This window comes from Salmo salar, chromosome 01 (genome assembly GCF_965601325.2).
Source record: "Salmo salar chromosome 01, fSalSal1, whole genome shotgun sequence".
Taxonomy (NCBI): domain Eukaryota; kingdom Metazoa; phylum Chordata; class Actinopteri; order Salmoniformes; family Salmonidae; genus Salmo; species Salmo salar.
The window spans coordinates 75,728,484-75,751,576 of NC_138291.1; the positions used below are offsets into that span (position 1 = coordinate 75,728,484).

At 42.7% G+C, this 23,093-nt stretch overlaps 1 protein-coding gene and 1 pseudogene across 6 annotated transcripts; one reads left to right on the forward strand and one right to left on the reverse strand.

Moving 5' to 3' along the window:
• Positions 1 to 183: 183 nt before the first annotated feature.
• On the reverse strand, positions 184 to 22,289 carry LOC106605742 (catechol O-methyltransferase domain-containing protein 1-like; annotated as a pseudogene).
• LOC145879851 (uncharacterized) lies at positions 323 to 8,885 on the forward strand. Of its 6 annotated transcripts, none has more exons than XM_082976682.1 (6): positions 323 to 1,155; positions 3,455 to 4,143; positions 4,925 to 5,046; positions 5,163 to 5,228; positions 7,679 to 7,781; positions 7,870 to 8,885. In XM_082976682.1, the coding sequence occupies exons 3-6, from the start codon at positions 4,960 to 4,962 to the stop codon at positions 7,926 to 7,928; spliced, it is 315 nt and encodes a 104-aa protein (XP_082832808.1). In that variant the 5' UTR covers positions 323 to 1,155; positions 3,455 to 4,143; positions 4,925 to 4,959; the 3' UTR covers positions 7,929 to 8,885. The 6 variants fall into 6 exon arrangements, 4 of the variants coding, with proteins under 4 accessions (XP_082832808.1, XP_082832805.1, XP_082832794.1 ...); XM_082976679.1 differs by having other exon boundaries at positions 325 to 1,155; positions 3,455 to 3,518; XR_014392685.1 differs by lacking the exon at positions 323 to 1,155 and having other exon boundaries at positions 2,884 to 4,143; positions 5,129 to 5,228.
• Positions 22,290 to 23,093: the final 804 nt, after the last annotated feature.

Consider the following 23,093-nt stretch of genomic DNA (forward strand, 5'->3'; position numbering starts at 1 on the left):
ATATGTACATTTTCTCATTCACCCCTTTTAGATGTATTAAGTAGTTGTTGGGGAATTGTTAGATTACTTGTTAGATATTACTGCACTGTCAGAACCAGAAGCACAAGCATTTCGCTACACTCGCATTAACATCTGCTAACCATGTGTATGTGACCAATAAAATTTGATTTGATTTGATTTTGATTAGCGTTTGATGGCCAGGGTGAGTCCATCGCCCACTGTGAGCATGCTCAGATCGATCCCCTGGTCAGTGTGGAGTTTATTGTTGAGCTTGTCCACTGCCTGGGAGGTCAGGTCTCAGGAGCAGGGTCATCCACTTTACCACTCCACAGTGCCTGGGGGGAGGGAGGAGGTAGTCAGATAGACAGGTGAGAGGAGTAAGGTGGTTGGATAGACAGATAAGAGGAGTGAGGAGATCAGATAGACAGGTGAGAGAATGAGGTAGTCAGACAACTAGCTCTTACAGTCTCGCGTCAAAATGAGATGTTTATCCATGTTTCTCAAATGTCAAATTTCGAAGTTGTAGCAAACGTCACATTTCGAAGTGCTTAAGGTTTAGACATTAACTAAAAAAAAAGTAAGGTTACGGTTAAGTTTAGACATTAACTCTGAAATCTAAAGGTTGGGCATGAACTCCGAATGGTTAAGGTTTGGGATAGACTCAAAACTAAAATCTCAAAAACAACTTTATATCGCTGGATTCGAACTTGCAACCATAGGACCATTTCCAATGCATTGTCAATGGGGTATCTAAACCAACCCGGGTGTATGGCCGGTCTAGTCTGATTTCCCATAGGGAATACTGTAAACAGGAAGAGGTGCACACTGAGCTAGAAAGCTAAAGTTAGCTAGTGAGTCACAGAAATGTACATTCAGCCTGTTTATTATTTCAGTCCGACTGGACTTATTTTACTGAATCAGCATGGCTTAAAATAGTTCATTTCATTTTTGACCTCGACATTCTTGCTGGATAGATAATTTGAAAGCTAGGCCGTTATTGTAAATAAGAATTTGTTCTTTACTGACTTGCCTAGTTAAATAAAGGTAACATTTTTTATAATAAACAAATAATAATAATACAACATTTAAAAATAGTTAACATGCTACAGCTGCTAGCTAGCTAATGCTAACGATGCTCCCAAGAGTAGCGGACCGGTAAGGCAATTTTGCTTTCGAACTTTGTAATCATCTGTAAAGTTGTTTTTACATGCATCATACTAGCTAGCTAGACATTTTGTTTAAAACCCTGTTGATGTCGTTGGTTATTTCTTTCGAGCTAGCTAAGCTATCACTAGCTAGCTAGGTGGTTAATGTGGTGTAGGCTACAGTATTACTGAATGACAACATTATAGCCTTGTCACTAGTTAGTAGTTGGTTGATATGGGGTACAGTTGGCTACAGTACAACATTACTAAATGATAACAACGTAGCCTTGTCACTAGTTAGTAGTTGGTTGATGGGGTGGGGTACCGTAGGCTACAGTACAACAACAATAGCCTTCCTACTGTTCTGTTATTTGTTGTCTGGAAATTGTTAAATTAGCTAATATTATAGAGAGCTCACACATGCAGTTGTGGTGGTGTCACATTGTCTTTAGCCGTACCATAGCTGCTGCTATGGATATGCATTTTACTTGAGAGCTCTGCCCTCTTTGCCAAGTCTCCCTTGAAAAAAATGCAGTTATTTTCGACCTGGTAAAATAAGCAATAATGGTTGTGTGCACTCACTAGATATAATTGGTTGGTTCAGTGGCACATTTTCAAAATGAAAATATACTGCTCAAAAAAATAAAGGGAACACTTAAACAACACATCCTAGATCTGAATGAAAGAAATAATCTTATTAAATACTTTTTTCTTTACATAGTTGAATGTGCTGACAACAAAATCACACAAAAATAATCAATGGAAATCCAATTTATCAACCCATGGAGGTCTGGATTTGGAGTCACACTCAAAATTAAAGTGGAAAACCACACTACAGGCTGATCCAACTTTGATGTAATGTCCTTAAAACAAGTGAAAATTAGGCTCAGTAGTGTGTGTGGCCTCCACGTGCCTGTATGACCTCCCTACAACGCCTGGGCATGCTCCTGATGAGGTGGCGGATGGTCTCCTGAGGGATCTCCTCCCAGACCTGGACTAAAGCAGCCGCCAACTCCTGGACAGTCTGTGGTGCAACGTGGCGTTGGTGGATGGAGCGAGACATGATGTCCCAGATGTGCTCAATTGGATTCAGGTCTGGGGAACGGGCGGGCCAGTCCATAGCATCAATGCCTTCCTTTTGCAGGAACTGCTGACACACTCCAGCCACATGAGGTCTCGCATTGTCTTGCATTAGGAGGAACCCAGGGCCAACCGCACCAGCATATAGTCTCACAAGGGGTCTGAGGATCTCATCTCGGTACCTAATGGCAGTCAGGCTACCTCTGGTTAGCACATGGAGGGCTGTGCGGCCCTCCAAAGAAATGCCACCCCACACCATGACTGACCCACCGCCAAACCGGTCATGCTGGAGGATGTTGCAGGCAGCAGAATGTTCTCCACGCCGTCTCCAGACTCTGTCACGTCTGTCACGTGCTCAGTGGGAACCTGCTTTCATCTGTGAAGAGCACAGGGCGCCAGTGGCGAATTTGCCAATCTTGGTGTTCTCTGGCAAATGCCAAACGTCCTGCACGGTGTTGGGCTGTAAGCACAACCCCCACCTGTGGACGTCGGGCCCTCATACCACCCTCATGGAGTCTGTTTCTGACCGTTTGAGCAGACACATGCACATTTGTGGCCTGCTGGAGGTCATTTTGCAGGGCTCTGGCAGTGCTTCTCCTGCTCCTCCTTGCACAAAGGCGGAGGTAGCGGTCCTGCTGCTGGGTTGTTGCCCTCCTACGGCCTCCTCCACGTCTCCTGATGTATTGGCCTGTCTCCTGGTAGCGCCTCCATGCTCTGGACACTACGCTGACAGACACAGCAAACCTTCTTGCCACAGGTCGCATTGATGTGCCATCCTGGATGAGCTGCACTACCTGAGCCACTTGTGTGGGTTGTAGACTCCGTCTCATGCTACCACTAGAGTGAAAGCACCGCCAGCATTCAAAAGTGACCAAAACATCAGCCAGAAAGCATAGGAACTGAGAAGTGGTCTGTGGTCCCCACCTGCAGAACCACTCCTTTATTGGGGGTGTCTTGCTAATTGCCTATAATTTCCACCTGTTGTCTATTCCATTTGCAAAACAGCATGTGAAATGTATTGTCAATCAGTGTTGCTTCCTAAGTGGACAGTTTGATTTCACAGAAGTGTGATTGACTTAGAGTTACATTGTGTTGTTTGTGTTCCCTTTATTTTTTTGAGCAGTGTATATCATCAGCAATCCTCAATCAGATGCGATACACAACTAACCCAAATTGAATTTCATTCATCAATGTGGGTACTAATTATTGTTAATATTCCAATTATCTAGGCCCTCAATTCCCAAACCTGAAGCCCCATGTCCCTAGCAGGAAATACCAGGAAACAGTGTTAAGGTACAACTTTCTATTGAGGAAATGTAAGATAACTCAATGTCATGTTTAGAGTTACTGGCATATACAAGCAATCAATCAACTTTATTTTATAAAGCCCCTTTTACATCAGTAGTTGTCACAAAGTGGTTATACAGAGACCCAGCCTAAAACCCCAAAGAGCAAGCAATGCAGATGTAGAAGCACAGTGGCTAGGAAAAAACTCCCTAGAAAGGCAGAAATGTAGAGAGGAGCCAGGCTCCGAGGGGTGGCCAGTCTTCTTCTGGCTGTGCTGGTGGAGATTATAGAAGAGTCCAGCCATTTAGGCCAGATTGTTCTTCAAGACGCTTAAATGTTCGTAGATGACCAGCAGTGTCAAGTAATAATCACAGTGGTTATATATGGTGCAATAGTTCAGCACCTCAGGAGAGTAAATGCCAGTGGGCTCTTCATAGCTGAGCATTTAGAGGTTGAGACAGTAGGTCCGGTAGAGAGACCGGATCAAACAGCAAGTCTGGGACGAGGTAACACTTCCGGTGAGCCCTGAGCAGGTCAGGGTTCCATAGCCAAAGACAGAAACGGCAGACACTGGATCAGCAGCATCACCAGGTGGACTGGGGACAGGGACAGCCAGGAGTCATCAGGCCAGGTTGTCCTGAGGCATGGGCCTAGAGCTCAGGTCCTGTATCCTTTATTTAATTTAAGTGTAGACTAAGCTCTAGAGGTTTTGTAACTTCACATGATTTAGCCTACTTGTCAATCCAGATCTGAATAGTTGATATCCTTTTTACTGTACACTGTTGAAAGTATTTTTTTTTCAAAGCTAATCACTGAATGTCCTACTACAAGGATGTGGTCAGGTTGACACTTTTAAGTCACAATAACATAGAACACACACACACCACAGATTGTGAGGGGAAAATACAATGAGCAGTTGTGAAAATGAAGTCTGCTGTGTGGTTGCCTGATACACACACAAGCTTCATTTGTTGCATTGTATTTATTATGGATCCACATGAGCTGCTGCCTGGGGTCCAGCAAATTAAGGCAGTTATACAATTTTAAAAACATAATACATTCACAACAGATTTCACAACACATTAAGTGTGTGCCCTCAGGCCACTACTCTACTACCACATATCTACCACACAAAATCCATGTGTACGTGTGTGTGTGTATGTTATTGTGTGTGTGTATGCATCTGTCTGTGCCTGTGTTTGTGTCTCTTCACAGTCCCCACTGTTCCATAAGGTGTATTTTATCTGTTTTTTAAATCTAATTTGACTGCTTGCATGAGTTACTTGATGTGTAATAGAGTTCCATGTAGTCGTGGCTTTATGTAGTACTGTGCGCCTCCCATAGTCTGTACTGTTTAGGTTAGTGTGTAGTCAAGGCTTTGTCATTAAAATAATATTGTGCCTATCTTTCAGATCTGCCAACCAGGCTCGGTGGGTGACAACTAACCATGTTTCCACCAGGCTGTTCCAGGCCTGGAGTGACGCGCTGGAACTTCAAGAGGCTTGTAGACCTGAAGCAGTGTGATGTGGTCCAGGTAAATATCACACAAACGTATACACACTCACTCAATCACTCACTCTATTTTGTTGTGTAATTATTTTCACCAAAGAAAATAGTTTGTCTCTCTTTAACATCAGACACCCCTATTAGCTCAACCACAGCCCCCACAGCTGCAGTCATCTGCCCCTGCTACACCGGCCGCGACAGGTGATACAGGTAATTATCACCTACATGTAAACACGCATGCATACTCTCTCTCACTTGGGGCTCTATTCAATCACATCCGCTTTAGCCGACATCCGCATAGTGGTGTCTGAGGTGGAACTGTGTTAGGGCTGTCAAATCCGCAAGCGGCTCCTGGCATTATATCTAAAGCAGACATTGCCATTGGCTACACGGAGTCACATTAACTTCCCTGGGCTAGGTGGGACGCTTGCTTCCCACCCTAGTCAACAGCCAGTGGAATCAAATACAAATACCTAAAAAATGCTATAACTTCAATTTCTCAAACAAATGACTATTTTACACCATTTTAAAGACAAGACTCTCGTTAATCTAACCACATTGTCCGATTTCAAAAAGGCTTTACAGCGAAAGCAAAACATTAGATTATGTCAGGAGAGTACCCTGCCAAAAATAATCACACAGCCATTTTCAAAGCAAGCAATATGTCACAAAAACCAAAACCACAGCTAAATGCAGCACTAACCTTTGATGATCTTCATCAGATGACACTCCTAGGACATTATGTTATACAATACATGCATGTTTTGTTCAATCAAGTTCATATTTATATCAAAACCAGCTTTTTACATTAGCATGTGATGTTCAGAACTAGCATACCCACCGCAAACTTCCGGTGAATTTACTAAATTACTCATGATTAACGTTCACAAAATACATAACAATTATTAAAAAAATTATAGATACAGAACTCCTTTATGCAATCGCGGTGTCAGATTTTAAAATAGCTTTTCGGTGAAAGCACATTTTGCAATATTCTGAGTACATAGCCGGGCCATCACGGCTAGCTAATTTGACACCCACCAAGTTTGGCCCTCATCAAACTCAGATTTACTATAAGAAAAATTGGATTACCTTTGCTGTTCTTTGTCAGAATGCACTCCCAGGACTTCTACTTCAACAACAAATGTTGTTTTGGTTCCAAATAATCCATAGTTATATTCAAATACCGCCGTTTTGTTCGTGCGTTTAAGTCACTATCCGAAGGGTGACGCGCGAGCTCATTTCGTGACAAAAAAATTCAAAATATTCCATTACCGTACTTCGAAGCATGTCAAACGCTGTTTAAAATCAATTTTTATGCTATTTTTCTCGTAAAATAGCGATAATATTCCAACCGGGCGACGTTGTATTCATTCAAAGGCTGAAAAAAAAAAATTTTAATTCTCATGAACGTGCTTCTCAGTCTCACTGTTCCCAGGCTGACCACTCACAAACAGAGCTGCTGTACTTCGCCCAGAGACTGCAGACACCCCATTTCACTTTCTGGCGACTTCTGAGAGCCAATGGAAGCCTTAGAAAATGTCACGTTACAGCAGAGATGCTGTATTTTCGATAGAGATGCAACTGAAAGACAACAAATTGTCAGACAGGGCACTTCCTGTATGGAATCTTCTCAGGTTTTGGCCTGCCATGAGTTCTGTTATACTCACAGACACCATTCAAACAGTTTTAGAAACTTTTTAGAGTGTTTTCTATCCAAATCTACTAATTATATGCATATTCTCGTTTCTGGGCAAGAGTAGTAACCAGTTTAAATCGGGTACGTTTTTTATCCGGCCGTGCAAATACTGCCCCCTAGCCCCAACAGGTTAACAGAAATCTCATGGAGCCCTGTTTACAAGTTTGAACACTGGAATGTGAGGTGTAATCTACACCTTGATTAGGCTGATAGAAATCGTCATTATTTCATTTAATGATTTTGAATTTGAGCGTAATATTTTTCTATACACTTTGTGTAGTTTCGCGACAATGATCGAGAGCAGCTGCTTACCGATTTGACAGATCCAACGCAGTTTCACCTCAGACACCTCCAAAACATCAGCTATGCGGTGTCGGCTATTGCCGGTTAACACTTGATCTGATTGAATCTAGGCCTTACACTCATTCGTTCTGTTTAGTTGTATGATTGTCTTTTACATTTTATTTAACAGAGAATTTTTTTACCCCTTTTTCATCCCCATTTTGTGATATCCAATTGGTAGTTCCAGTCTAGTCCCATCGCTGCAACTCCCGTACGGACGGGAGAGCCATGCCTCCGCCGAAACACGACCCTGCCAAGCCGCACTGCTTCTTGACACACTACTCACTTAACCCGGAAGCCAGCCGCACCAATGTGTCGGAGGAAACACTGTACAACTGGCGACCGTGTCAACATGCATGCACCCGGCCCGTCACACAAGTGTCGCTAGAGCGCGATGGGACAAGGACATCCCAGCTGGCCAAACCCTCCCCTAACCCAGACGACGCTGGGCCAATTGTACGTCATCTCTGGTCTCCCAAATGTGACTGGCTGCAACACAGCCCGGGATCGAACCCGGATCTGTAGTGACGCCTCATGCACTACAGTGCCTTAGACCACTGTGCCACTCGGGAGGCCAGTTGTATGATTGTCAGTTAACAAAATTGTGCCTCTTTTTTAGATCTCCCACCCCCAGCAGTTCAGCTGCAGTCACAGTAGTCCTCTGCTGTGGTATTTCATTTACCGGCTGCACCAGAAACTTGAGGATTCCCAGATTGATACAGGTAATTAACATACACATACGCTCACTCACACCAACAGATGTTGTTGAACTGTATACTTACTGTCACTTACTCCACCACTGCCCGACAGCCTCAACCAGAACTCCACCACTGCCTGACAGCCTCAACCAGAACTCCACCACTGCCTGACAGCCTCAACCAGAACTCCACCACTGCCCGACAGCCTCAACCACTGCCCGACAGCCTCAACCAGAACTCCACCACTGCCCGACAGCCTCAACCAGAACTCCACCACTGCCCGACAGCCTCAACCAGAACTCCACCACTGCCCGACAGCCTCAACCAGAACTCAACCACTGCCTGACAGCCTCAACCAGAACTCCACCACTGCCCGACAGCCTCAACCAGAACTCCACCACTGCCCGATAGCCTCAACCAGAAGTGAATACACTGGGCCTATCAAGACTGACAAAGCAGAGATGGGTGGCTGACAAGGAAAAATAAAACAATATGCACACACATTCTCTCTCTCTGTCACACACACACACATTATCCCCAATGTAAATAAATTGTAATTACTTGTTTATTTTATGCATGCTCCATTTTATTTGAGGATTGTGCGAAGTTAAAGCAACCTTTTGATTCGTTGGATATTTCTCTGATTTAAAATGAATGACCAAAAGGAAGTCTTCAGACCTGCAACCCTCTGGGAGTGTGCAGGTTTTGACATCTGGAGCTGAAACAGGGCCCCATCAGCCCTCATATGTACAGGGTTCCCAGGAGTGTCAGGCAAATATGTATATTGTCCTGCAAAAGTATTTTTATGGTACCAAGGCCATTCCCTGGCTATCCATCCACATCGCTCAGGCCAAACTGACATTTGTTCTCCACAATGAATGTATGTAGCGATTCAAATTCAGGGTGAGTCATCAGGCAACCAAGGCCAAGGAATGGAGAGAGAGATGACCTGGAGGGAGTTCCAAACCTCAGCTTTTTACAAGCAAAAAAGCAGAGATGGGTGGCTAACAAGAAAAAAAATCAAACATACACACACACTCTTCCTCTCACACACATTAGTATGTAAATACATTGAAATTACTTGTTTATTTTAAATGTATGCTCCATTAAATTGTAGGATTGCCGACATTTAGGCCTACAGATTTATCCATTTCCCACAACGGACATGGGCAGTTGTGCTTACTCACAGTTGATGGTGGCTGACAAGGAAAAATTAAATACAACATGCACACAATATTGTATGTATGCTCCATTTCATATGTTTATAGGTTTTGGGGAAATTTTGTGTGCTTTAGCCTGAATTACAAAATATGAATCTCTCTCACAAGCCAGACGTGTATAGCGTAATGGAAATTTTGGTGACCTTATTTGACCTTTTCTGCAGCTTGAGACACTGGGGCACTACTTGTTGAGTAATTAAAACACTAAACAATCACAATACAGTAACTATTGGTCACTCTATTATGTATTCATTATAGAATTGTGTCAGTTATAAATTATAAACCTTTGAACTGCACTCTTCCTCCCCTCCCTCCGCATGTTTCAGCTCCAGATGACAAAACCTGCACACACTCGAGGCTTGCAGAGACGCGAGCAGATGCTAAACAGCGTCCGCCTGCTTCCCAACCGAAACAGAAGAATTTCGCATTTTATTTTCGGTTGTTCGGGCAAACCATTTTTTTTCTTGAGGCAGGCCGAAGTTCAGACCCCTTCGTCAGTGATTGGTCAGCAGTAGGGATTCTTCAGTAAAGTCTTTGTTGTCATTCAACGAGGGAGGACTCGTTTTCATGCACATTATTCCATTGAGAAATACTGCACCAAACATCTTAGGTGTAAAATTGCCCGACTAAGATCTCCTCGGCAAAGAACTTCAAAATGAATGACTGATTTCTTGAGTTGTCTTCGATTAATTCTGACTGTTTTGAGGAAGTGTGGCTACGGCATCTAAAAATTGACAAACTGTACGAAATGGACAAACTACTTTTTTTCAAATTTTCAAGCGAAGGTCTTTTAAGGGGGTATGCGTGCACACTCCTAGCCGACTTCAACTAGCCACCAGCCGAACTGAAGCATGCTGACGCCTTAAGTCACTGGATAAGAGCGTCTGCTAAATGACTAAAATGTAAAAAAATCAATAAAAAAAAAGAGGTTAATTGCTTCCAACAGTAGGCCTAAATAATAGTTTCATATATAATCCTTAGAGTCAGCATGCTTTAATTTAGCTTAATCTAAGATAACTCAAGAAATCTGTCATTCAATTTGACGTTTTTGCCGAGGAGATCTTTTTCACATATAACTAAGATTTTTGGTGCAGTATTTCTCAATGAAAAAATGTGTATGAAAACAAGTAATCTCTCGTTAAATGACAACAAAGACTTTACTGAAGAATCCCTCCTGTTGAACAATCACAGACGAAGGGGCGTAAACTTCGGCTTGCCTAAACAAAAATGTTTGTGTGCCCGAACAACTGGAAAAAAAGTCCAAAGCGAACAAAAACGTCACAAAATGTGGTCATAATACATTATATACAAAAGTTTGTGGACACCCCTTCAAATGACTGGATTTGGTTATTTCAGCCACACCGTTGCTGACAGGTGTATAAAATCAAGCACACAGCCATGCAATCTTCATAGACAAACATTGTCAGTAGAATGACCTTACTGACGAGCTCAGTGACTTTCAACGTGGCACCGTCATAGGATACCACCTTTCCAACAAATCAGTTTGTTAAAGTTCTGCCTTGCAGAACTGTAAGTGCTGTTATTGTGAAGTGGAAACGTCTAGGAGCAACAACAGCTCAGCGGCGAAGTGGTAGGCCACAACAGCTCACAGAATGGGACAGCCGAGTGCTGAAGCACGTAGTGTGTAAAAATTAACACTCACTATTGATTTCCAAACTGCCTCTGGAAGCAACATCAACAAGACAACTGTTCGTTGGGAGCTTCATGAAATGGGTTTTAATGGCCGAGCAGCCGCACACAAGCCTAAGATAACCATATGCAATGTGTATAGCTCACCACCATTGGACTCTGGAGCAGTGGAAACGCGTTCACTAGAGTGATGAATCACCATTGGATGAATCTGGGTTTGGCAGATGCCAGGAGAATGCAACCTGCCCGAATGCATAATGGCAACTGTAATGTTTGGTGGAGGAGGAATAATGGTTTGGGGCTGTTTTCTTAGTTCGGGCTAGGCCACTTAGTTCCAGTGAAGGGAAATCTTAACGCTACAGCATACTGTGGCATTCTAGACAATTCTGTGCTTCTAACTTTGTGGCAACAGTTTGGAGAAGGCCCTTTCCTGTTTCAGCATGGTTTGTCAAGATTGGTGTGGAAGAACTTGACTGGCCTGCACAGAGCCCTGACCTCAACCCCATCGAACACCTTTGGGATGAATTAAAACACTGACTGCAATAATTTAATAACCTAATGTCCAACGTTTCAACAGCTGTCTTCATCAGGGTATAATGACAAACACTGTGGGGTGACTAGTTTATATAGTGTCAAAGGACACACAGAGGTGTCTGTAATCATGGCCGGGTGTGGCCTGATATCATTGGTTAATTCTCAGATATAAAAATAACATACTAAAAACATGAATGGATAGCATCCGATCATAGATACAATTTGGCAACATAGGCCTACAAACATTTACACTGAATAGCAAAATCACAATCACAATAATGCACAAACTCTTCTGAATTGTTTCGGCTGGGAAGCATGCGGGCGCCTTTACTCCCATCCGCCATCCTCGTCAACAGCGCCCTAGCAAAATCGAAACCTACTTGAAGGAAACAGCGCTCACTGTTGCCCCTATTGACCAGTTTCCACGTCATCTTCCGACATCCTCAGACATGGATAGACGTCGATAGTGACTTGTATCACGGGTGACCTGGCTGAGTCAGATAGACAGGTCAAGGAAGGGTGATCGGGTAGACAGGTAGGAGAATGAGGTAGTCAGATACATTTGACATTTTAGTAATTTAGCAGACGCTCTTATCCAGAGCGACTTAGTGAGTGCATACATTTTGAGACTTTTTTCTGACAGGTACAGGTGAAGGAAGGGTGATCAGACAGACATGTAAGTGGAGTGAGGTGAAGGGGTGAGATAGGTGAGGAGGAAGGCTCAGACTGAGGACAAAGATGACACGGAGGTTGCCATCTTTTCTATGTAGGCCTATCTTTTCATGCAACTTTACATCACTTAGCTCACTAGATCAAATCGATTGCATGCTGGCATTATTCCAATCGTATTCGAAAACACATCTTTCTAGTAGGAATAAAGGTTTTGTCATTGTCTACTCACATTATCAATGGCAATGATGCCCCCTTGTCTCACAAGCTCAAGAGACTTCTTGTAAAAACTGTCGTAGTTCCGTTTATCCGCATTGCCGAACACCACGTCAGGTGCCAGCTATAAGCTCATCTTGGACAAAAAAAGATAATGTTGAAAAGGATTAACCCATTTCATAATGGAATTGTGTTTGGGTTCTTTAAAGTCACCTACCCAGTGTTTTTATACACGTTTGAAGATCGACATGAATTTTATCCTCGACTCCGGCCTAGAAAAGTGAGAGGATGACAAGGGTGGTTAGTTCCACGTCTTTCATTATTTAATTTTCTTTACTGTAAAGTCCATTGAGCAGTTTCAATGTGCTTCAAATAAAATGTTGATTTGGTTCGAGTTTAGATAGTTTGAAGCAGACAATACCAAGCATTTTTTGTCACAATGGTTGACCTGCGTTGTGTCCAGTAGCATTTCTACTGCTGGGGTTTGGAGGGGAGCATTAAGTTCATTGTGGAGAGAGGGATTCCCGGCTGCTTGGCTTTGCACCTTTGGTAGACACTTTCTCCTGAGCAGACGGCCTCACCACTCCACCCACAGCACTTTGTGAAGTCTGAATGACAGATGTTAGAAACAGCATATGCTGTATGGAAGCTTTTGGGGAGACAATCAATGTTTGTGAATTCCAATGGGTTGAATGGGTTGAGATGTTGTATTGGGGTTGAATACTGGACGAACAGATATAATTCCTGTCTAGAGGAATGATGGAGGAAGTGAACTAGCTGAATATCAATGTTGCAATGACTAGTGGAATGTTGATCTGACCTCTTTAAAGAAAGGTTTAGCAATCTTCACATATTTGTTGTCTATTTCACATGCTACCACATGACCACTCTCTGGTACTACCAACACAATGTTCAGGGTGTTGTACATCCCTGGACAGAGAAAAAACAATATATATATATAGTTGAAGTCGAAAGTTTACGTGCACTTAGGTTGGAGTCATTAAAACTCGTTTTTCAACCACTCCACAAATTTCTTGTTAACAAACTTTAGTTTTGGCAAGTCAGTTAGGACATATACTTTGTGCATGACACAAGTCATTTTTCCAACAATTGTTTACAGACAGATAAGTTCACTTATAATTCACTGTATCACAATTCCAGTGGGTCAGAAGTTTACATACACTAAGTTAACTGTGCCTTTAAACAGCTTGGAAAATTCCAGAAAATGATGTCATGGCTTTAGAAGCTTCTGATAGTGTAATTGACATAATTTGAGCCAATTGGAGGTGCACCTGTGGATGTATTTCAAGGCCTACCTTCAAACTCACTGCCTCTTTGCTTGACATCATGGGAAAATAAAAAATCAGCCAAGACCTCAGAATTTTTTGTTGTTGACCTCCACAAGTCTGGTTCATCCTTGGGAGCCATTTCCAAATGCCTGAAGGTACCACGTTCATCTGTACAAACAATAGTACGCAAGTATAAACACCATGGGATCACGCAGCCGTCATACCGCTCAGGAAGGAGACGCATTCTGTCTCTTGGAGATTAATGTACTTTGGTGCAAAAAGTGCAAATCAATCCCAGAACAACAGGAAAGGACCTTGTGACAATGCTTGAGGAAACAGGTATAAAAGTATCAATATCCACAGTGAAATTAGTTCTATATCGACATAACCTGGAAGGCCGCTCAGCAAGGAAGAAGCCACTGCTCCAAAACTGCCATAAAAAAAAAGCCAGAATACGGTTTGCAACTGCACATGGGGACAAAGATCATACTTTTTGGAGAAATGTCCTCTGGTCTGATGAAACTGTTAGGCCATAATGACCATCATTATGTTTGGAGGAAAAAGGGGGAGACTTGCAAGCCGAAGAACACCATCCCAACCGTGAAGCACGGGGGTGGCAGCATCATGTTGTGGGGGTGCTTTGCTGCAGGAGGGACTGGTGAACTTCACAAAATAGATGGCATCATGGGGCAGGAAAATTAGGTGGATATACTGAAGCAACATCTCAAGACATCAGTCAGGAAGTTAAAGCTTGGTCGCAAATGTGTCTTCCAAATGGACAATGACCCCAAGCATACTTCCAAAGTTGTGGCAAAATGGCTTAAGGACAACAAAGTCAAGGTATTGGAGTGGCCATCACAAAGTCCTGACCTCAATCCTATAGAAAATTTGTGGGCAGAACTGAAAAAGTTTGTGCGAGCAAGAAGGGCTACAAACCTGACTCAGCTACACCAGCTCTGTTAGGAGGAATGGGCCAAAATTCACCCAACTTGTTGTGGAAGGCTACCCTAAACATTTGACCCAAGTTAAACAATTTAAAGGCAACGCTACCAAATACTAATTGAGTGTATGTAAACTTCTGACCCACTGGGAATGTGATGAAAGAAATAAAAGCTGAAATAAATCATTCTCTCTACTATTTTTCTGACATTTCACATTCTTAAAATAAAGTGGTGATCCTAACTGACCTAAGACTGATCTGATCATGGACTTTTAAACCTAGCCCTCAGCTACTCTCAGCCCATTCCACCTAGCATGTATATCTGTCAACCACCCTCTTATGATTTCCATGTGCCGATAGTCACCACATTAACATTAGTCTATTCTCACAGCCTCTGAGTGCCTAGCAAGCGAGTCTACACTGATTATGAGGGGCATTTCACTCACAATTCCAAATTAGTGTTAAAACATTGAAAATATTGCCAGAAAGTAATGTGTCTTCCAAATATTATACTATAGTAATATTCAATGTTTTCAGGAACAAGCTTGTTTTATCATTACATACCAATTTCAATGGTTTTGCTGGTATTGATCAGTTTGGCCAGATTTGCCATCAGTTGTGCTTGTTCACTAGCAACCAGCATGATGCTCCATGGGTCCTCAAGGGTTTTCTGCAACATATAGGAAGGATATTGAAGTTATTTCACTGAGAAGATGTTTGACAAAATACCAAAAAGTAATTTTCTATGACATAATCTAACCAAACATTCATACCCCAGACTGCTGACCGCTGATTATTAGCTTCTCTGCAGTGATTGTATGGTACTATGCTGACCTCTAGTGGTTATAGTAGCCTATTGTTGGGTTTTATTTCACTTATTAGATGTGATGCATTACCATTTACAGTAGATGTAGGCCTAAGTATGAACGGACTGTAATGCACTAAGAGGTTTATATTGTATTAACATAGATTGAGCAACATATAATAGACATGACTAACTGGAGGGTTGCTGGCTAGTAGGAGTGTAGGCTGAGTAGACTCTTGACACACACACACACACACACACAATGCCTGGTTGTGGGGCCGCTCAAGGACAGGTGTACGGGAGGGGCTGGTAAAATGGAAGATGGCTGTAGCACAAAAGCAGAAACTGTCCTAACTGTAGCATAAAAACAGGCACTGTCCTTGGGTGTCTGACTCTCGGGTACACACATGAAGATAAGCTAGAAGACAACTATGCTTGGCAACAAAGATGCGTCTAGAGGCTGGGACCAGCCTGCACGCCAACGATAGGATGAGTAAGTTTAAACCACGCTCATCCTCCCTCTGACAGGCCAGCAGTGAGCGGGAACTATCTCTGTCAGAGTATTTAATGAAGAACTTATGATGTCATTTTCAGTTCTCTGTTTGCCCTGCGAGGTGTTACAGTGAACCCGTATATACGAAGATTGCATTTACCATTTATTCTGCTTGACTAATTCTATTAATAAACAGCTGAAAATATATTCAGTAGCCTAGTGTTACATTTTGTTCTGATACCAGAATTGAATTGATGCAGCCTTTACAATATGTAACTCTCATGATACTATAGTGAACCATCCCTGCTTTTGATCCCCACCATAAATAGCCTGGTTCTCCCCAGTCCAGTCTTACCAGTCTATCTTTAACCCAAGCTTAATGTCCACATCCCGGTTCAACCCTAACCCTCAACCACAACCCTAACCCTGGCTCTAACCCAGTCCAGTCTTACCAGTCTGAGTTTGGTCAGGACAGGATGTTCCCTCAGTTTGTTGTTCACCACATACCGCAGCACAGGGTTGTTCTTTCCTTGACTTACCTGGATGTGCAGACCTTATTCCTGTCCCAGACCAACAAAACAACCGTTACAACAACATTGTTTTTGCATTGTAACCCATCTAAAGGTAATTTTGATTGTCACCCCTAAAGTCATGTTTGGAACATTGTGTACAGTGAGTTCAGGATTTTGCAAGTTAACCTTTGTCTAAAATGCATTACTGTCAACATCAGGATAAGAAATCTGTGCTTAAGGATGTTAAAAAGCAGCTTGTGACTTTCTTGGACTGTAAGGAAAAAACAGAATAGTGTGGGCTTTACCAGTCAAAAACAGCTGATTTGCCAGCTCAGCCAATGAGACCTGCATGCACTAATATTTGAATTAGCTACCAACTCCGAGTTCCACATGGGGGCAGGCTGCCCGGCTGCACCTACCGCCAGGCAGACTTGTAAACCAAGTTGTGTGGAGGCTCTGCTTTGACATGCTTTCTTGTTGGCTAGCCAGCTAGCTTAGTTAGCTGTGATTGCTCGCATGCTTGCTAACTGCTTCTTAACAGCCAACTCTTACAAACCACAAAAATTGACTGGTGAGATAGTTTTTGTATAGGCTTTGTCCTTTTTGCTAACACCATCTATGGATTGCTTGGCTAGCTAGCTAGCTATCCACTAGGCACACACTGAATCAACGTTGTTTCAATGAAATTACGTTGAACCAACATGGAATAGACATTAAATGAATGTCTGTGCCCAGTGGATATGCTTGTGTGAAGTGTGCACTCCTGAGCCTTTCTCCCGAAGTCTCCTTCTCCCGACCGGAGAATAAAATAAAATAAAAATAACTGCTTGTCATTTGCATAATATGGTTTTAAGCAAATCCCAGAAGGGCCTGTCTCGCCCAACGAATGTGAGGTCACATCACAAGAAAATCACAAGCATTTTTTAAACAGTTTCTAAAACAAGTTTGAGATGGGTTTTACTGAGTGGTCTTATGAGTCAACAACATTATTTGGGTATGTTAATGTGAGCTTTTAAAATTTCAATTTTCATTGAACAGTTACATTAAAATATGATTCCAATATGACAAGCTATTCTACTAGCAACAGATTCAAATACTGTTGCATCTCATACGCACATTGCACATCTTAGATTATTTGTGACAGCTATAAAGCAGAACTTTACTGTACTTCTAAACAATCAATTATTATATCTGTTTGGTATGAACTACATCATTCTATAGCTAGATATTTACCTGTTAGTGCAAGAACAAGCCCAATGCAGAAATACAGTGCCTTCGGAAAGTATTCAGACCTCTTGACTTTTTCCACATTTTGGTAGGTTAGCCTTATTCTAAAATGTATTCAATATTTTTTCCCCCCTTATCAATTTACACACAATACCCCATAATGACAAAGAAAAAACAGGATTTTAGTTTGCTAATTTATTAAAATAAAAAATTGAAATATCACATTTATATAAGTTTTCAGACCCTTTACTCAGTACTTTGTTGAAGCACCTTTGGCAGCGATTACAGCCTTGAGTCTTCTTGGGTTTAACGCTACAAACTTGGCACACCTGCATATGGGGAGTTTCTCCCGTTCTTCTCTGCAGATCCTCTCAAGCTCTGTCTGGTTGGATGGGGAGCGTTGCTGCACAGCTATTTTCAGGTCTCTCTAGAGATGTACGATCGGGTTCAAGTCCGGCTGGGCCACTCAAGGACATTCAGAGACTTGTCCCGAAGCCACTCCTGCATTGTCTTGGCTGTGTGCTTAGGGTTGTTGTGACCTTCACCCCAGTCTGAGATCCTGAGCGCTATGGAGCAAGTTTTCATCAAGGATCTCTCTGTACTTTGCTCCGTTAAACTTTGCCTCGATCCTGACTAGTCTCCCAGTCTCTGCTGCTGAAAAACATCCCCACAGCATGATGCTGCCACTACCATGCTTCACCGTAGGGATGGTGCCAGGTTTCCTCCGGAAGTGACGCTTGGCATTCAGGCCAAAAAGTTCATTCTTGGTTTCATCAGACCGGAGAATTTTGTTTCTCATGGTCTGAGAGTCTTTTGGTGCCTTTTGGCAAACTATAAGCGGGCTGTCATGTGCCTTTTACTGAAGTGTGGCTTCCATCTGGCCGCTCTACCATAAAGGCCTGATTGATGGAGTGCTGCAGAGATGGTTGTCCTTCTGGAAGGTTCTCCCATCTCCACAGAGGAACTCTAGAGCTCTGTCAGAGTGACCATCAGGTTCTAGGTCACCTCCCTGACCAAGGTCCTTCTCCACCTGATTGCTCAGTTTGGCCGGGCGACCAGCTCTAGGAAGAGTCTTGCTGGTTCCAAACTTCTTCCAATTAAGAATGATGGAGGCCACTGTTCTTTAGGACCGTCAATGCTGCAGAATTGATTAGGTACCCTTCCCCAGATCTGTGCCTTGACACAATCCTGTCTCGGATCTCTACGGACAATTCCTTCGAGCTTCTGGCTTGGTTTTTCTCTGACATGCACTGTCAACTGTGGACCTTATATAGAAAGGTGTGTACCTTTCCAAATCATGTCCAATCAATTGAATTTACCGCAGGTGGACTCCAATCAAGTTGTAGAAACATCTCACGGATGATCAATGGAAACAGGATGCACCGGATTTCAATTGCGAGTCTCATAGCAAACGGTATGAATACTTATGTAAATAAGGTATTTCAGTTTTTCCTTTTTAATACATTTGCAAAAATTCCTAAAAACCTGTTTTCGCTTGTGTGTATATTGCTGAGGATTAAAAAAAAAATAATTTTGAATTAGGCTGTAACAAAATGTGGAAAAAGTCAAGGGGTCTGAATACTTTCCAAAGGCATTGTACATCTTGATATCTGGAGACCTTTTGGAAGTGTGTCTATTCAGCTGTATAGAGAGAACACCAAAGAGAGTGTATTGAGTGAATGTGGGTCTCTTATTTATACAAAGTGTATGGGAAAATTCACTGACCTCCTTGTGTGTTTGTTTGGAACTACCATTTTAGGGCGAGGGACAATATATCGGCCGCTCTGTATGTACATGTTTCACAAGAACACTTTCCTCACAATGGGTTTTCCAGACACCACCCCATGATGTAACAGAAGAGTTTTCAAGGTTTCATCCATAGGGAACCTCTGTTTGAAGCCCACTGTATACAGTACAGAGAGTGAAATAATAAAAAACAAATACTAAAAATAAATTGCCATTTGTTGCCCCCTAGTGGCATAACATTGGGGTTGAGTATGAGAAATACTGTTCAATCAAATTGATGTTAAAGTGTATGTTCAACGTAAGATAAAAGAATAGACCTTAGTTCAGCTGAATCTATACTACGCAACACATATTTTCTGTAGATGTCATTATGTGTTAGGAGAGATCTGCAGGCTTCAATCCCAAGTGAATAGGAAAGATTAGCACCATCAAATTACAGCTAATGTTACAGCGTACTGTACTTTGCATAATCTTTTGAAACAACTTGTTTTCTATTTAGCCGGTTAAGAGATCCCAGCCCAACAGAATTTTTGGTATTCAAGTCAGTCACACAGTTTGGCTGCTGCCTGTCCGTGTGTTTCCTTTAACTCGCTCACAACTAGGCCTGCTGCTGAAATTGTGTCATGAAGAAACAACACTAGTTTAACTTTTCATTTCAGCTTTTCATAGGTTTGTGATGGGGGAGAGAAACAGGCTTGTTTAAAACAGATTTTGGAGGATGTGAGTGGGAAGGGAGTTCTCTCCAAGGACAGCATGCTTCCTCTGTCAATTCCCTAATTAGGGATGCACGGATGCAAACAAAACCTCCTTGCCCACAAGTACACATCAATTAAATGAGCCATGACTTGAGCTGTCTTTGGGGGGGAAAAAACTTGCCCGAAATCTCTGAGTGGTGACGGGTAAAGGAAGGGAAAAGTAAGGGATGTCTTGGAGTGAGCTTGCAGCTCTGCTCAGCTCAGCTCATCTCAGGTCTTCCCAGTGAAAATTAGATGCTTTGTTGTTTCCCACATCCTCTCTCTGGTTCCCCCGCTGCTCCAGGCCTATGCTTATGTGACGCTAATTGTTCCTGCTACATGTGCCAAGTACCTACTGGTCCCTGGCACATTTTACAGACACAAGCGGGTCCCTCAGCTGCTCTTTGTGTCTGTTTAAGGAACGTGGAGATGTGTTGCCATCTGCAGTGGGCTTCCCCGCTCCTTGCTCCTCTTCCTCCTCACCAGTGATGTAGTGGTAAGAGTAAGGTGGGACTTGTTCAATTGTTTTAATATGAAACAAAATAATTCAGGAGGATCCTGTTTTCATGTCTTTTGAAGAAGGTAGTGAATACAGTGCAGGAAACATGTACATATGCATGAAGGCACAACGAGCAGTAGGAGGGTATAGGCCTAGTTTGTGGTAGGGTAGGCACAAACTCAATCCCAGAACTTTTGAGATTGATGTTCATGATTCCTTAAAGGCCCAGTGCAGTCAAAAACATGATTTTGCTGTGTTTTATATATATATTTCCACACTATGAGGTTAGAATAATACTGTGAAACTGTGAAAATTATGAGAATGCTCTTTTAGTGTGAGAGCTGTTTGAAAAGACCGCCTGAAATTTCAGCCTGTTTTGATGGGACAGAGTTTTATCCTGCCTGGTGACATTTTTGGTTTTCCCCTCCACTCAGACCACTCCAAGACAGTCCTATCCAAATTCTTGCTTGAGAAGTTGCTCTTTGCTAAGAAACTATTGTTGTTTATTTTTGACCATTTTGATAGGAAACAATCACAGTAAAATACTTAATTGTTACCGTGCTTAGGCTACCGTGCCAGGGGTATCCAACTCTTACCGAACGAGGTCTGGAGCCTGCTGGTTTTCTGTTCTACCTGATAATTCATTACACACACCTGGTGTCCCAGGTCTAAATCAGTCCCTGATTAGAGGGTAACAATTAAAACATGCAGTGGAAGTGGCTTTGAGGTCCAGAGTTGAGTTTGGATACACTATCAGCGTTATACTAATCCCAATGTAGGCCTATATGTCTCTTTATAGGAACTGTAGTGTAATACCAGCATTTCACCAGAAAGTGGCAATGCTGTCTAGCAAATCTGCAGTCCTAGCCCTGTCTAATAATGGGAAGAGGGCTGACTACAACTGCTGTTTTGCTTAATCAGGAAACTTGTCGTGTCTTATGGGCCTTGATGAATTTAGTGACATCACCAGTTCAAGTATTGACATGCTTGTAATGCCAGACTTGTATTATGGGATGCCTGTGATGTATTGCTTAGTTACCGAAGTAAGTTTAGCATTTAACAGACCAACATTCTCTTACCAGTCAGAAAGGTCTGCATGCATGAATGCTAAGTGATGTTAATCGTAGCAGAGCAGAACGTCAAGACAATTGACAGACATTTTCTTTCTGATGGGGGTTTCAATTGACATCTTTAGATTTGGCCTCCATTTGACAGCTGATGTCTCCTAACATGACAGGGTTGCTTCAAGATTCCTCTACAGTCTACACCAAACACTATAGAAGACAGGCTGGCTGACGTTGATTTGCTCCAACTAACTTGGTGACTGTGTCTGTGTTGGACCTGGGCTGAGGCCTGTGGTTGTTTGGAGCCCACAAAATTCAATTGGAGAGCAATAAGGGTACATAACGTGCACACCACAGGAGGTTGGTGGCACCTTAATTGGGAAGGACAGGCTCGTGGTAATGACTGGAGCGGAATCAGTGGAATGGTATCAAATACATCAAGGACATGGTTTCCAGGTGTTTGATGCCATTCCATTTGCTCCGTTCTGGCCATTATTATGAGCCATTCTCCCTTCAGCAGGCTCCTGTGCTGCACATACACACACAGACACACTCACAAAGGACCTCTGTTTTGCATCTAGGTCACTCCTCAAGAGTTAGCTGAATTTAGATTGAAATGTAATAAAATATCTTCAAAAACATTCATTTCCAATCATGGAAAATCTGGAAAATAGCTTGCTCTAGAAAAATAGTGTTGTGGGAAAATGTAGAGGGATTTACCAGTTCAATTTACAGCACTATCATCCCTCTTTTCTATCTCTAAACCCATTGGAACGTAGGGAATCTGCCACCGCATAAAACCAGGTTTGAGTGGCAGGTGGGGTTGTTTGACTTTTAAATCACTGAGGCATCTTTTCTATTACCTGGCATGTAAATAAATACCGATTTCAATTACCATGGAGTCACGCGACGAGGTGACAGTCCTCAGAAACATCAAACGGTGTGCTGGGGGGCACCGGAGGCCCTGTGAAACCTCAGGTATGAGCGAGAGGCGCTGAGGTGCTGACACCTTAAGCAAGGAACCGAGGAAGACAAAATGTCATTTCTTCAGAAACAATTAGCGGTTGAGTCTCTCGGATTTGAAGGCAGCAACTCTCGCGGCTGTCTATTCTAACCCCCTGGCTGACTGGCAGTGCCATCGGTGTGTGCGTACGTGATTGTGTGTGGTGTGGTGTGTGCCAGAGTCTGTCAGTCACACTTGGAGTTTCTACAAGGTAGAGATATATCTACTATTTCTGGAGATGCTGACAGTTGTCTGAATATTAGGTGACGCAGGAATATCTCATAATAATAACTATTGTTTTTTTTTTAGGGGAAAGGAACATATTCTCCTTCTGCCAGTTTGCAAGTCCGCAAATCTTTTGTGCGGCTTGTGATATGTCAATACTCATATTAGGAATATATAAAGTAACTCAAATTGCCCCTCCCATTGCCCCTCCCATCCTCTCCAGTCAGGCTCTTTCTCTCCCACATTAGAACTGCTAATGATAATGTTATAAATCAGATCAATTTGCCATGGCCATTGAACCCTCTTAATTGACTCGATTATAAGGTCTCTCAGAGAGATGGACCCTCTGGACTGACTGAAGGGATGGAGAGAGAGATGGAGGGGACAGAGACAGAGAGTGAGAAAGATGGAAAGAGTTTCTCCAGGCTACTCATCATGGAGGAAGAGGGACACGGGATATGATTATTAGGAGCCCTGAGTATGTGTGATAGGGGTGTGTCATGTGGGTGT